The sequence below is a fragment of the Haliotis asinina genome, chromosome 12, assembly GCF_037392515.1.
Source record: "Haliotis asinina isolate JCU_RB_2024 chromosome 12, JCU_Hal_asi_v2, whole genome shotgun sequence".
Taxonomy (NCBI): Eukaryota; Metazoa; Mollusca; class Gastropoda; order Lepetellida; family Haliotidae; genus Haliotis; species Haliotis asinina.
The window spans coordinates 23546327-23560537 of NC_090291.1; the positions used below are offsets into that span (position 1 = coordinate 23546327).

Sequence of the window (14211 nt, forward strand, 5' to 3'; positions counted from 1 at the left end):
CTCAGTCGTCACCATGGAAACGGAACCAAGCTGATTAAAGTAATCGAGCTACTTGCCTTACTACGCTCATTCAAGTTGGAATATCAACAGCGTAGATTTAGAGCTCCAGCATGGGATCTAAAACATCATACTCCAACATCTCACAAGTGATGCATATGAGCCGCTTGATCAGACCTCATTTGAACTGCTAATTCAGAAGATGCTGTTTTTACTTGCCTTGGCTACAGCTGCACGCATGACAGAAATTCATTATCTAGACTTCAACCGCTTTGATGCAAATCATCAGCAGACAACTCATCTGGGTCTACGATGGGATTTCATTGTGAAAAATCAACTGCCAGGTCCACTGGATAGACAATTCCACATACCGGCATTATCTTCAATCCTTGGACCTCATGATACTCAAGATTTATCATTATGTCTAGTCAGAGCATTGAAGATATACATCATACGTACCAAGTCTAGAAGGCAACGTTTCAAGCACCTGTTTATCCCTATATCTACTGAGACACCCAGAGACACCCACGGAAGTATCCTGCAACACTATCTCAGTGTGGATCAGAGCTGTTCTACTGAGAGCCTATAAAGCAGCAGGATTGGAACCTCCTCCAGCCTCCAACCCACATGAAGTCAGAGCCTTGGCCTCTACACTAGCGCTACATGTTAATTGCTTGCTATCAACTATAATGGCGGCTGCTTTTGCAAGTCAAACACGGTAGTTGCAAACCATTATCTATGAGACATAGCCACGGAGGACGTCTCTGGCATTCATCAGTTTGGGCCTCTTGTGGTTGGTCAGCAACTAACAGTTCCTCGAAAACACTGAGTTCACTCACCCATTTTATCACATGACTTGTGGAAGCCAGACACTCTGCAGAGTATAATGGTGGAAAGTCCATGTGCACGTCTTAAATAGACTAGCATAAGTGATTATGACCTTGTACTCATAACGAAGATACTTGTACATGAAGAGGGGTTGCAACTAGTCTTGATGGCAGTATCTTGACATTTAGTTGCATCAGAAACTAGCAGGACGCTAGTTACATATAGTGTCACCACATTCCAGTCAATGAAGCCTTCTGCTGAAGACAAGTTCGACTGGATGTGATCCCTCCAGAATCTACAATGAATATTAGAAGAGCAGGATTGAATTAATGCCGTTACAAGTTCCCGTAGGGGGGAAAATTATTGGACATAATTTTGACAGCCAGCATGTCTTGACTCACCACCGTTGCCGTCGGATTCTGTAAGCAATAAGCATGAGTCAGGATAAGGAAAAATATGTAATTTTCAAAAAAAAAATATGTTTTATACTTATCCTGACTTATTATGAAAACAATCCCAGGCGCCCCTCACAGGCAAGCTGAATTCCTATAATTCTTGTGTCGGGCGATTTACAAGGAGAGACACTGGAAAAAAAGTTCACCTTTACAAGCTTGTAAATCTTTTGTAAAGATGATGTTTACAAGACATTTACAATTTTGTAAAGATGATGTTTACAAATTGTAAAGATCCACAAGGGGAGATAACTGGTGGGTGATGGTAAAATGGTCTGCAAGGCCTCCGCTAGGCTGCTACCCGCTAGTCCGCGACGGGTAAATGACGTAATTCAGTACCGCTAGCCCGCTAAGCTGCTGTGCTGTTCTAATAATTTACTCCCTCTGTTACCGCTACAACTGATTAATGCAGACAACACCTCGGATAAGGAAAACTAAATTAAAAGGAACAAAAAAAACAAAAAAACTAGTCTGTATTATATCACCATTTATTTCACATTTTCACATGACCACTTAACTCCTTTTACATAAGCTTTTATTGACGTTTCAATCTCATCTTCGGTACACACTGTCCATCATGTGTCCAATAGCACCCAAGTACGAAGCCAGGCTACGCTCACATAGCATGTACTCAAGTCCTAATCTTTCAAGGCGATTGTCAATGTCATCATAACGTCGGCGACGTCTAGGAGCAGACTGTCCTGACTCCAACTGCAGGACTTGCACATTGGATGAGGCCTCCTCATGAATGAAGAGCTGGACAACTTCAAATAGATTGGGATGCGACTTCCCAGCTTTCTTCATGAGACGAGTATGAAATCCTTCAACGTGGTACGTGGTCCATCATATTTGAAGTAGTTCCACAGGATAAGGGGGTAACTCTTCAATACGTTGGGCATTGGGAGTATCACTCTTAATGAACATGAACGCATCCTTAACTTGTGTCACCGGCACAAATGGAAGGGCTAACAACATCCTAAACCATTTCCTAACACCTGAATCTGACTGGTAGTGAATGGAAAGTCCAATGTTCTGCAGTTTGCGCCATAGACTCTGTGCATAGTGAAAATAACATCCCTTAATCCCTTAAAGCTGAAGCTGTCTCTGACGGCGTTGCTTCATCTGACCCCCCTTGCTGCAGAAGCTTGATCTTCTCCTCTTCGTAGATTACTTGCATGGGCAATGTCTCCTCACGGGCACGTTTTCTCATTCCACTCTTCAACTTTCTAGCTGCGACATCTCCATGATCGGGTGGATGTGTGTGACTACTGTCTTCTTTCACCACTACTTCATCTTTGAGAATAAGATAAGCTCCACATTTAGTAGACCTCCGTTTGCCACAACACCACCTCAACCCATCTTTCTGAATTTTCCATTTGTAGAAAATGTAGTTGTCCAAAACTGCAACCTGGTTTCCTCTAGCACCCGTCACAAATTCAACCTGTCTTTCCATTATTTCGGATTTCTGACAATATCCGAACATTGCAGCTTTTTAAACCCTCTCCATGATTTCTAACAAAACATTGCAGAGTAATGAAATGTACGTAACAAAACATACTCATCTTTACCGGAAATCATAAAAATAACATACCACCCGCCGTAAATTCCATGATAGGGTATCTATTATAACATTGCTGAGACTGATCTGTACGTAGCAAAACATACTCATCTTTACCGGAAATCATAAAAATAACATACCACCCGCCGTAAATTCCATGATAGGGTATCTATTATAACATTGCTGAGACTGATCTTACCTAAGAAAACACACTCTACTTACCGTCTATCAAAGCATTGCAGAGTAATGAGATTAGAGTAGGGAGGGAGTAATGAGACTGGAACAGCCACATCGCGGACTACCGGCACACATAATCAATCGCGGTCTAGCCAAGCAACAATCCACCATTAAATCTCATAAAATTATTGAGGCATGAAGTCCCATAAGCCAAATGAACTGTACCTAACTGAATAATTTTAGGCTTCGTTGGGCTACACCTGTTGTACACTGGCTAGTTGCAGTTAAGACATACTGCTATATTTAACATAACTAAACAATAACCTTCAGGAAGGGAACCCCATGACAGAGATGTGCCCAGGACAAATAACAGGTTGGAGGTTGGCATGGAAGGTTAAAGTAACTTGTTGGAAAAGCCCATCCCAACGTTTTCGAGATGATAAATTTCATGTTGGACTGGAGACGCAAATTAATAAACTTAACATGGTGCAACATAGTGCTGGCCAGACACTGCTCGCAAAGAAAAAGAAACATCAAGACCTCCAGAGAGAACTGCCCACCCTGGAACATAGGGCATTATTGATATGTTGTATTTATTTTGATTTTAGATTCTGGTACCTTTCGGTATGCAGTTACTGAAACAAATCATAAAAAATGCCAATTCAACCCATAAAGAAAAAAACCCAATGGAAAAAAAACTGAGAATTCGGAGTTCAAGCGATTCACTAAATTTCCCCCAGCACTGGGGGAAGAAGTTGTTTCAACAGTTGTGCTGCGGTGCGCCCATAATGCATGCACAGCGAATAGGTTGGCGGATCCTGAAACAGTATGCATGCACAGAGTATAAGGTCGTGAGTAGTAGTCTAATCTTGGTTGTGTAAATACAACAAATACACAAACAAGTAAATAATCTACTCGTTACATAAAAAAACATGTTGATTGTAAGAAGCAGCCTCTATCACAGAGACAGCTTAATGTCTGGTTTATTGACACCTATATGTATGGCTGCCTGTCTGCTAAAGACAATATGCAATACACAGCTTCAATCATTGACCACATGCCATTTAAACTTAACACCCATCAGGCTATACGCCATAAACAAAATAAATTGATTGATGACTCATGCACCTGAGTCCTGTCTCAGCCACATTATGTAATTAAGCAGGTGTGATACTTGTACATATGACATGTTTTTATGTCTATGGGTTGCAACGAAACTACATCTGTTTTTCTCGGATGACTGGATCTCACAGAAACTGGTGCAAACGCTTGTCAGTTTCAAGTCTTGCTTTGTACTTGGACGAATGACAGTTTCCAGTAGTTCACCATCTCAACTGAGATGATTTTTGATTGGATCGAACGCAAATTCAGAGATGAATTTACAAAACCCAACATCTCTACATACATTCTTTATGGATAACAAAATAGTGTGTATGATTTTGTTTGACAACAGTATATCAATCCATACTGAAACGACACATCATATACAATACAAAAAGTTGTTATCCATAAAGAATCTTACTTTCGTGTGACTCGCCATACTTCTAAAATGCCCATCAAACACATCATCTTTCTGAACACACTATGGGCCCCACCTTATGAGCCCTCAGCGCATCACCAAATGAAGCAGACAATTGGTAGTCTTGCACTTGAGTGCACATCCACCAGCTATGACTGGGTTTGATCTCCCACGGCTTCGTTACGAGGGACGAAAGTCCAAGTACAACCAGGGATACTCTACAATACTCTATATAGGCTCCCTGGTACAACATTTTGCACTTCTGAATCGCGATTGTACGCTTGTGATTATATTTATTTTCTTACAAACAGTAGAACTGATATAATGGAATATATGTTACTAGTACTTATGGTGGTGGAATATTTGACATGTTGATATTTCATGTTTTGAGGGGTTTTTTTATCTCGTGATCAATAGTGGCAACACCAAATACTAGTAAGTTCTTATCCACCTTGTGCCTGTAAAAACACAGAATGGCCTTCGTTCGACTTTGTGCATTGTTATTTTATTCACATGGCATAGGAACCATATTTGAGGTGTGGCGAGTCACACTACTTCCATTTCCCTCGCTACTCTGCTGCATCTTTATTGGATAAATAATTGGATAAAAAGCATTTTGAAATTGTTTCAGATGAGTTGTAGGCTGGTTTGACATCTTGCAGTGTCATCATCGCGATAATGCGCCGAGGAGTGGGTTGTTTAGGTGGTGAAAGTTGTAATGTGCTGAATTTGGTTTATGACGTGTGAACAAGGAATTTAGCATATTATAACTTTGAAATAAATTTGATGTTCGCTTGATAGTGCTCCATGGTCAACAGTGCACTGTTGATGGAAATGGTATTCTATAATGCGGAATTTGTTTCACTTTATAATACTCCCGTCTTTCATGTGAATTAAATTACCCCAAAATAAATAGACAGGGTCAAAGCTTACACTAGATGTTTATTTACAGATTACAACAAGAAAGAGGAAGATTAAATTTCATACAAAAACATTCCATGTACAAATTTACGGAAAATACGTTACACATTATTATCAAATATACAATCAAAAACAATGGGGTAGCATTGTAGTCGTGAATTCTTTAATACTTGTTCATATTTTGCTTTCTTATGGCTGGGGAGGTCTGCCTGTCGCATCCCTTCGACTCGATTTCTGAAGAAAACAGTCAATATGATTATACTTGCATTAAGTGAATGGTACACCAATGTGAAAATAGAATCAATGGTTATTCTCATAATCTCATAGCAAGTATTATTGATACTTATGTATTTAGTGCATTAGAACACAGATGTTGTATGGTACAACCTTTCTCCTCCTTTGACAGATCACACGGATTAATCCTGTGGGGTGATTTTTACTGTATCTCAAAGCCTCAGCACATAACAAGGCCTAATCCCTTGTTCATTGATATCATCTCAGTTGAGATTCATCAATTAACATGCCTTCTTCCTTGTTAATTAATACTGATGGTAAGCCAAGTTACGTAGTGCATCCTCTTAAAACAGTTTCATCTAATTCTTGATTCCCGAAAGCTAGTTAAATTGGTTTTCATGTTTACTTACTGTAGTTGTTCTGGAACATTTTCTCATGACATCATTGTGTTTGTTTTGGTTGTTTTTCTTTCTTGAGACGGTTTCCTTTTTTTGTCTGCAAACATCTTGTCATAGCCACTGCAACAAACAAATTACAATACCCTGACAGAAACTTTATGTTTCAATAAAACTGACGTATATTATAGAGTGATTACAGAATTATAACAAGAAGTCGTCACCCGATTCAAACGGTTGAACAAAATCGCCCATGAACATCACATTTTGTTGCATATTTTTACGGTGCAACAAAAGTCTCGTTTGGAGCTCAAGAAATGAGCATTCTTATTTATATCACAGTGAGTTGTGCTCATTTTTTGTTGTGCACTAATGCATATAGGACAGAGCATTAAGCAGAACTGCAATACCTTGAAACTCAGCGTGCGGAATTACAGGGAGAGCTGCATTAGCGTCCTTATTCTGTCCTGTTTCCAACCTGAAAAAATACAATTCTAAATTTATTGTCAGTGACAATGAAGATAAATTCATATCGAGGTTATTGTAGAAACACCTGAAGTTTTACTTGTTGAATGGTTTAATGCATTGAAACTCTTGCAGTTACTGTATCTAAATGATATTAAAGTACATTCTTATGTCTGTTGTGGATTTAAGGTAATTTCTCTTACAGACTCAGCATTCCGTAGAGCCTGCCTCACAGTTGTCTGTGAAAGTGAATTCATGGGAAAAATGCAGTTAGCATTTTGAAAAAACTAACAAAATGACTAGCAGGTATTACAACTAAAGTCTTAAATAAAGTCGAAATACTGCTATTACAACATCGAATAAGAATATCTTGTCTGAAAACATTACAAACATTTACACAGAAATTAACAATCAATTTAGTTTTTATAATATATTTGTGTTAAAATTTGATTTTGTAATGTCTTAGCGATTTTGAAAAGGATATATCTATTAAAGTCACTGTTCCATCCATATAATGATGTGTGATATGGGAACCCAAAATACGTATATGCATGAATACTGGGATTAGTCTGTATTGCTCCGTCATTGTTGTTTTGATGAAACCTATCTCTTAAAACATAAAACAGAACGTTTTACGTCTGTAAGAATGCGTCCACCCACATAGCCTGATTAAGTCCCAGGAGAGATATTTATGACTTGTAATAAACCTTTGATCAGCCAATTAGTCGGGCTGTTGTTCTCATATCGTGATTCAATATACTAAACACTTACTGAATGGCAGGGATACTCTACTCTACTCTATTGAGCTCCCTGCTAAATGATATGGTAGTCTTGAGTGTAAGATTTCTCAACAACCGTGTTGCTGAAGGAACACATGGCGTCATCAGGATTCCCTTACTGATTTTACAAATAATATACTTGCGTCATCTGCAAAAAACTCACCTGAGCTGAATGTGCCCTCTGAAGAAATATCGCTGACAGACATTCTGAACGGCTTTGTAGATGTAAAGTCTCAAATTCACGATAGCAAAAATGTCCATATGTTGGTGTGCAATGATCAACTGCATTTTCCCATCGGGTGTTCATATATGTATTTAGATCTCAAAAGGTCATCAAATTACTTTGAGTACTCTTCCTCTATGTAACTTCTCCACCAAGAAATACAATGTACAGTGCACGTGTACACAACGGTTTGTGAAACATGTAAATAAAGGTATGTCACTATAATATGAAGTTTACCAATTGACCATGTTGTTGATATAGACTATTGTTCATCAAGACTAAGCGTTATTAAAAGAACTAACTCAAATCAGCCAAATAATCCCACTAGTGGTATCCTCTTTGGACTGAAGTTGTTTATTTTAAGAGTAAGAGGATTATAAGGCATGCTCAGCTGGGCTTGGTCGTTTAATTAATCCCACACAGCCATCACCAGCAGAGGGAATGATTTACACATCTCATTTTTTGTGCTTAATTGTTCTGTTTGTTTTTTATTGAAAAAAATGATATGGGATTGTGAACAGCTTTACAGTTTATATCAACATCGGTACCATACAGCATACAATACAAAATTTATATGCAGCATCTGTTGTCGCATATGTATATAAATTTGAATTACAAACATGGGTAAAGCTCGAAGACAATCTTATATGGAAATAGTGAATTATCTGATCTTAATAATCTGTCCATTTTAAGATCTGCCTACCTCTTCGTCACTGCTTCTTTTAGATTTGATACTAAATATGATTGAAGAATTAACCGCGTGGTTTGTCATATGATAATCTTGTATTAGAACTTTGGTTTATTTACCTTTGTAAAGTGCATTCCACACATACAAACTAATTGTATCAATATAGAGCATTTATGAGAATGTTATTGGTAAGGTAATTATTTTTGGTGTCTTGATGGTAAAATTGTGGATGCTCACCGAAGTAACCATAGACTTAAGACAAAAAACATCTTCAATCAGAAAGGAAGACCATGACAGAGGATGGAAAAGTTTTTTCCCATCTTGTTGAGTCAGTTGTGTATGAAGTGAACTATCACTGTTGACACTGATGATGTATGATTGTGTAGCACTTTAAGAATTTCTTATATTTACGAAAGTTACCAAATGCAAAGCACAGTGTACAGTTATGTAAGTTATGTTTTATGTATGAATGATAAATTAAAAATTTATGTATGCCGAACATAAACAAACAAATGATAGACCGGCACGCACCATTTAAATATCCTGTAACATACTTCTTGTAAATGATTATATAAATCTTGTTACACAATGATTTGTATTAATTCATTTGAGTATTTGCTCCAATCCACAAGTACTGACATCACAACCAATTATCTATTGACATGTTTATGAGATTTCTTGAATACGCCAGTTGCATAACACCGTTAAAGAGCACCAACATAAAAGGTCTAGTGACAGGTGTTATTTAGAGAATGCATATAGTTCCAACGGAGTAGAGTTGTAAAATCACGGGAATGAGCTTGGGATGATGATCTCGAACAAAGGCAAGACATCTGTTTTAACAGGCACAAGTATTTGGTATATAGATCAATGCTGGCCATACACATCAACTTTCATGTTTTCACGCACCAGACGCAGTTGCATTGATATAAGGCACAAATGGACTATACAAAATATGGCTTATTCCTTCAGTTTTCATGAATATATACGTCACATGCAAGATCCATTATGCATATCAACAGTAAGAACTCTAATAGAACAAAAGAAATAATAAATTAGTAAGTTTACAGAGTCATGGGGATTCTTGAGAAATGGCAAAATTGAAAGAAGTAGTGATAAAATCCTTCCTATATTTACAAAAATGTACAAGCCTTGTAAACATCACCTTTACAATCATTCTAAATGTTTGTAAATATGACATTTAAATTTTGTAAATTTTTGTAAATCACCATTTTTTTCTTGTGAGAGTAACAAGCATGGTCAGTCAGCAGACTGCGGGTAAAGGGGAGGCTACACGTGCATGAGTGTAGTTTACGTTCACTTCTTTTAGAAGGGAACTTCAAGGGATTCCAGGTATTTCACTACCTTCGCCAGGGAGGTGGAGTTGCAATATGCATGATTCAGGATAAGTATAAAATATCAATTCTATTCAGAAAATTACATTATTCTTTTTACAGACTGCCCAAGTTGCAAGATGCGATACTCACTTGCGAAGGGAGGATGCATGCATTTCAAATGCCCAGAATGTGCTCATGAGTTTTGTAGTGGCTGCTCCCAACCCTTCTACAAACAAGGAGTAAGTAGTTTAAGATTACAGACAGTGTGAGAAACCCCAAAGCTTTTCCACATAACACATGCACAAGAGCAGGACACAACTGTCTGCACAATCAATTATGGATAGTTGATAACTGAAGGAATTTGGTTGAAAATCTGAAAACCTTTTGTGTGGGAGTTAGGGGGTGGAGGGATATAATCTACACCTGGTCCATCTATCCATCCATCAATCCATCCATAATTGTTTTGTTTACGGAGCATAACTGAACTTTGCAGACATATATATGAGACACATTCCTTTTGCTATTTGCAGATTTTTGTCATTTTATTTTTCTCGGTTTCCATTGAAACAATTCAAACTTAGTCTCAAAAGTGAGGGGTGGGCTTCGTTTCCAGAGTACAGCTCGTAAACATGTCAATATCTTTCAAAAGAACTTGATATGTAATATATGATACAGATCTTGATGTGGAGCCTTTTGCTTTGAATAGATTTATGTCATTTATATTTTTTTCAGTTTCTGTGGAAATGATATCGACTTGCATATATGATGAAGTCCACTTGAGAATGAGAACAATGAAAAAAGTTGTTTAAGAAACCATCGTATAATATTGTGCTGTTTTAACGCTTCACACCAGTGGGTGCCAAATGGCTGAATGAACAGCTAGGTGAGATGATCCCAGCTTGGAAATCACTGTTCCATCAGCTGTTTGTCACCCAGCAGTGTGAAGCATGAAAATAGCACGTGATGATTTCTTAAACAACTTTTTCCCCGATTTGTTGTCCACATACAATAAAAATGGTTGAATCTGGGTTAAGCCATCATCACGAAACTGATGTTGAAAATCAGTGTTAACCTCTGGCTGTTGGGTATAGAGGTTTCAGGACCATGTTTCTTATTTATATATTTGATCATTTGTCATTCTCATGGGAACCCAAACAGACTATATATATCATTCCATTAACATCACATGATATTCATTTATATTTATATGTCTGTCATCATTTCTTCTTTGTTTTGAGTTTGTTTTGATGTTCTATGTGAGAATCGAATTTTACTGAAAGTTAAAAAACTTCTTAGTTTTTTATCCCCCTGGCATTTAATGTGGGGGGATATAGTCGATGCCTTGTCTGTCTCTCTGTCCGTCCATCCATCTGTACATCCGTAATTGTTTTGTTTCCGGAACATAACTCAGGAACTGTTCAATATTTTTAGACCAAACTTGATATGATAATCTCAACCTATAGTTGTGACTTTTGCTATTTACACGGTTTTGGCATTTTTATTTTTTTTGTTTTTCCATGGAACATTTTGGTGTTAGTCTTTAGTGTAATGGTGGGGTGGGCTTCATTTCCGGAGCAGAACAAAAACGTTTAATATTTTTCTGCAAAATTTGGAAGATATATCAATCAGAACTTAAAGTGATGCCTTTTGCTATTTACAGGTTTTTGAAATATATCATTTTCTCTATTTCCATGGAAACGTTTTGGACTTTGTCTCTAAAGTGAAAGGTGTGTTTCGTTTCTGGAGCAGAACTCAAAACTTCTTAATATCTGACAGTAAAACTTGATAGATATGTGTGGCAGACCCCAAAGTGGTGCCTTTTGCTATTAGCAGGTTTTTGTGATTTATTATGTTCTCGGTTTCATGGACACGTTTTGGACTTCAAAATGGAGGGATGGGCTTCTTTTCTGGAGCACAACTTGAAAACCATTTCATATCTTTCAACAGATCTTGGCAGATATATGAGACAGATCATGAAATGGTGACTTTTGCTGATTACAGATATATGGTATTTATAGTTTTCATGACTTCCATGGAAACAATTCAGACTTAGTCTAAAAAAACATGAAGTAACTGTCAGATGATTTGTCCTCTCAAAGATGTGGGGGCCGGGGGGATATGTCCTCTTCTGATGACTCTTGTCTACTAAGCTGAAACCTTTATTAATATAGGTACCATAAGAAAATCCATATTTGTTCAAAGCATCACTATTTGCACTCAAGTTTGACATTTACAGTGGCAGATAGAAGTTGGTATGATTAACAAGGTAGGTAGGAAATATACAAGCCACATAAAAAAACTGTGCATTGCCAAAATATTATCCCAGTTGATAAGTATGATAACAATGTCAAAGGTACAAATAAACAATAATGGAAGGATCATGAGACCAGAACAAGTTGGGGAAAATTTCAATTGAAAAGTCAACCACAATGACGTCATGAGTCCACAAGCGGGACAGAGGTCAAATGACCATGTCACAAGCTGAATAACGTCTATGTCCATCATTGGCATTGAGAACAGCAGTGCATTGACGATGCATAGAGCCTATCAAACGTGCAAGGAAGGCTTGTGGGATGTCACGCCAGATTCTCTCAAGTTCTGTTGCAAAGTCAAGGATGATATATGGGGAATGAGGAAGATGGCGAAGATGTAGATCCATTTCATCCCAAACATGATCTATTGGGGACAGATCCGGTGTATTTGCAGGCCAAGACAGTGAGTCAACATTGTGGTATTGCAAGAAATCCAAAATAACCATTGCCATATGAGGGTGGGCATTGTCCTGTTGGAATACAATGGTGTACAATGGAGACTTCCTCTTGTCATTCTCTGGATATCCATCAATCACCTGACTTCATCTGGATTTACCCCTGGAATGTGCATGCAAGGAAGACCAACATTGCACGAGATGCAAAAGGGCTAAGAAAGGAGGAGTATGCACTCGTGTACGTGCCCGTAAGTCTCGACCACCTCTCCCTAGTATATTGCTGTCAAACGTACGTTCTGTGAGGAACAAGTTGGATGAACTTACAGCACACGCTCGTTATCAATACGAATACAGGGACAGACCTGGTTAACACCCGATGTGGATTATGATGTTCTTCACATTGATGGATTCATATCGCCATTACATCTAGATAGAGAGAAGGACAAGACTGGAAAATCTCAAGGCGGAGGTGTGTGTATATATGTGAATGAGAACTGCTGCAACAACTGGACTGTGAGAAAGACTGTAATGACAAACGATGTGGAATTACTATCTGAGTCATTTCGTCCATACTATCTTCCCAGGGAGTTTGGTCAAGTCTTTATTGTGTTGGTTTATAATCTCCCTTCTGCCTGCTATGACAATGCCACTAAACAAATCTATGATCATATTCAAGAAATTGAGAACTTATCTGCAGATGCTCCAAAATTTATATCGGGAGACTTTAATGGATGCAGTAATAAGTCTGTGCTATGCCACTACCAGCAATATGTGTCATGTGCTACAAGGAAAATTAAAATCTTGGACAAGTGTTTTTGAACAGTAAAACAAGCCTACAAATCAGTGACTAGGCCACCGATCGGATCATCTGACCACAACAATGTTTTACTACTGCCAGCTTACAGACAGAAGCTTAAAACAGGGAGAATTGAAAAGAAAATCATCAAACAGTGGGACAGAAACTCACTGGAGACGTGCAAGCTTTGATTGTACAAGCTGGGACAGCCTATTTGATCACGACGCTTCCCTGGACTACAATGTGGATGTGATTACCAGTTACATAACCTTCTGTGTGGACAATACTGTGCCTGTGAAAGAAATCAAAGTCTACCCCAACAACAAGCTGTGGATTTCTAAAGACCTGAAACACTTGCTTAACATGAAAAGGATTGCCTTTAGAGACAATGATACAGCCAAATTACGTGATCTACAGAAAGACTTGAAGATTCAGATTAGACGGAGTAAGAACAATTTTAAATCAAAACTGGAAAACAAGCTACATCAAGGTGACATGCGCAGTGCATGGCAACACATTCACACGATAACCGTATATGGAAAACGTAAAACACCTATTGAAGTTGTCGATGAAGCTCAATATGCTGAAGAACTGAAACACAGTCTATTCTCGGTTTGACAACGCTGACTTCTCACAAGACCTGAGCGACTTCATGGATACTATCCCTACACCAGAGGAATATGCTTCAATATCGAAAGAAGAAGTGCGTGATGTCTTCCAGAGTATAAATACACGGAAGTCTCAAGGACCAGATAACATCAGTGGTAAGATCCTCAAGGAATGCTGTTCAGAACTCTCATACATGTTTTCCAGACTTTTCGAACATTCATTTAATACTCACAAAATTCCCACCATGTGGAAACTGTCCAAGATCACCCCGGTTCCAAAATTTTACAAACCACTGGAACTCAAAGATTATTGCCCAGTTGCTCTCATATGCATCATCATGAAATGTTTTGAAAGAATCGTGCTCTCTCGTTTACTACAAGATGTCAGGGACATTCTAGATCCGTTTCAGTTTGCATATCGAGCCAGACGAGCAGTAGAGGATGCTACGACAGCACTACTAAATGCTGTGTACAAACATACTGAAATGCCAAAGTCATACGTTCGCGTTTTGTTCATGGACTTTAGT

The 14211-nt window shown here is 38.2% G+C and overlaps 1 protein-coding gene across 2 annotated transcripts in view; it reads left to right on the forward strand.

Moving 5' to 3' along the window:
• Positions 1–14211, forward strand: part of LOC137257619 (E3 ubiquitin-protein ligase RNF31-like) — a 375097-nt gene that overhangs the window by 297438 nt on the left and 63448 nt on the right. For both annotated transcript variants that reach the window (XM_067794941.1, XM_067794942.1), the window contains exon 19: positions 9694–9812. In XM_067794941.1, the coding sequence (XP_067651042.1) occupies positions 9694–9812 (119 nt within the window). The remainder of the gene's footprint in view (positions 1–9693; positions 9813–14211) is intronic.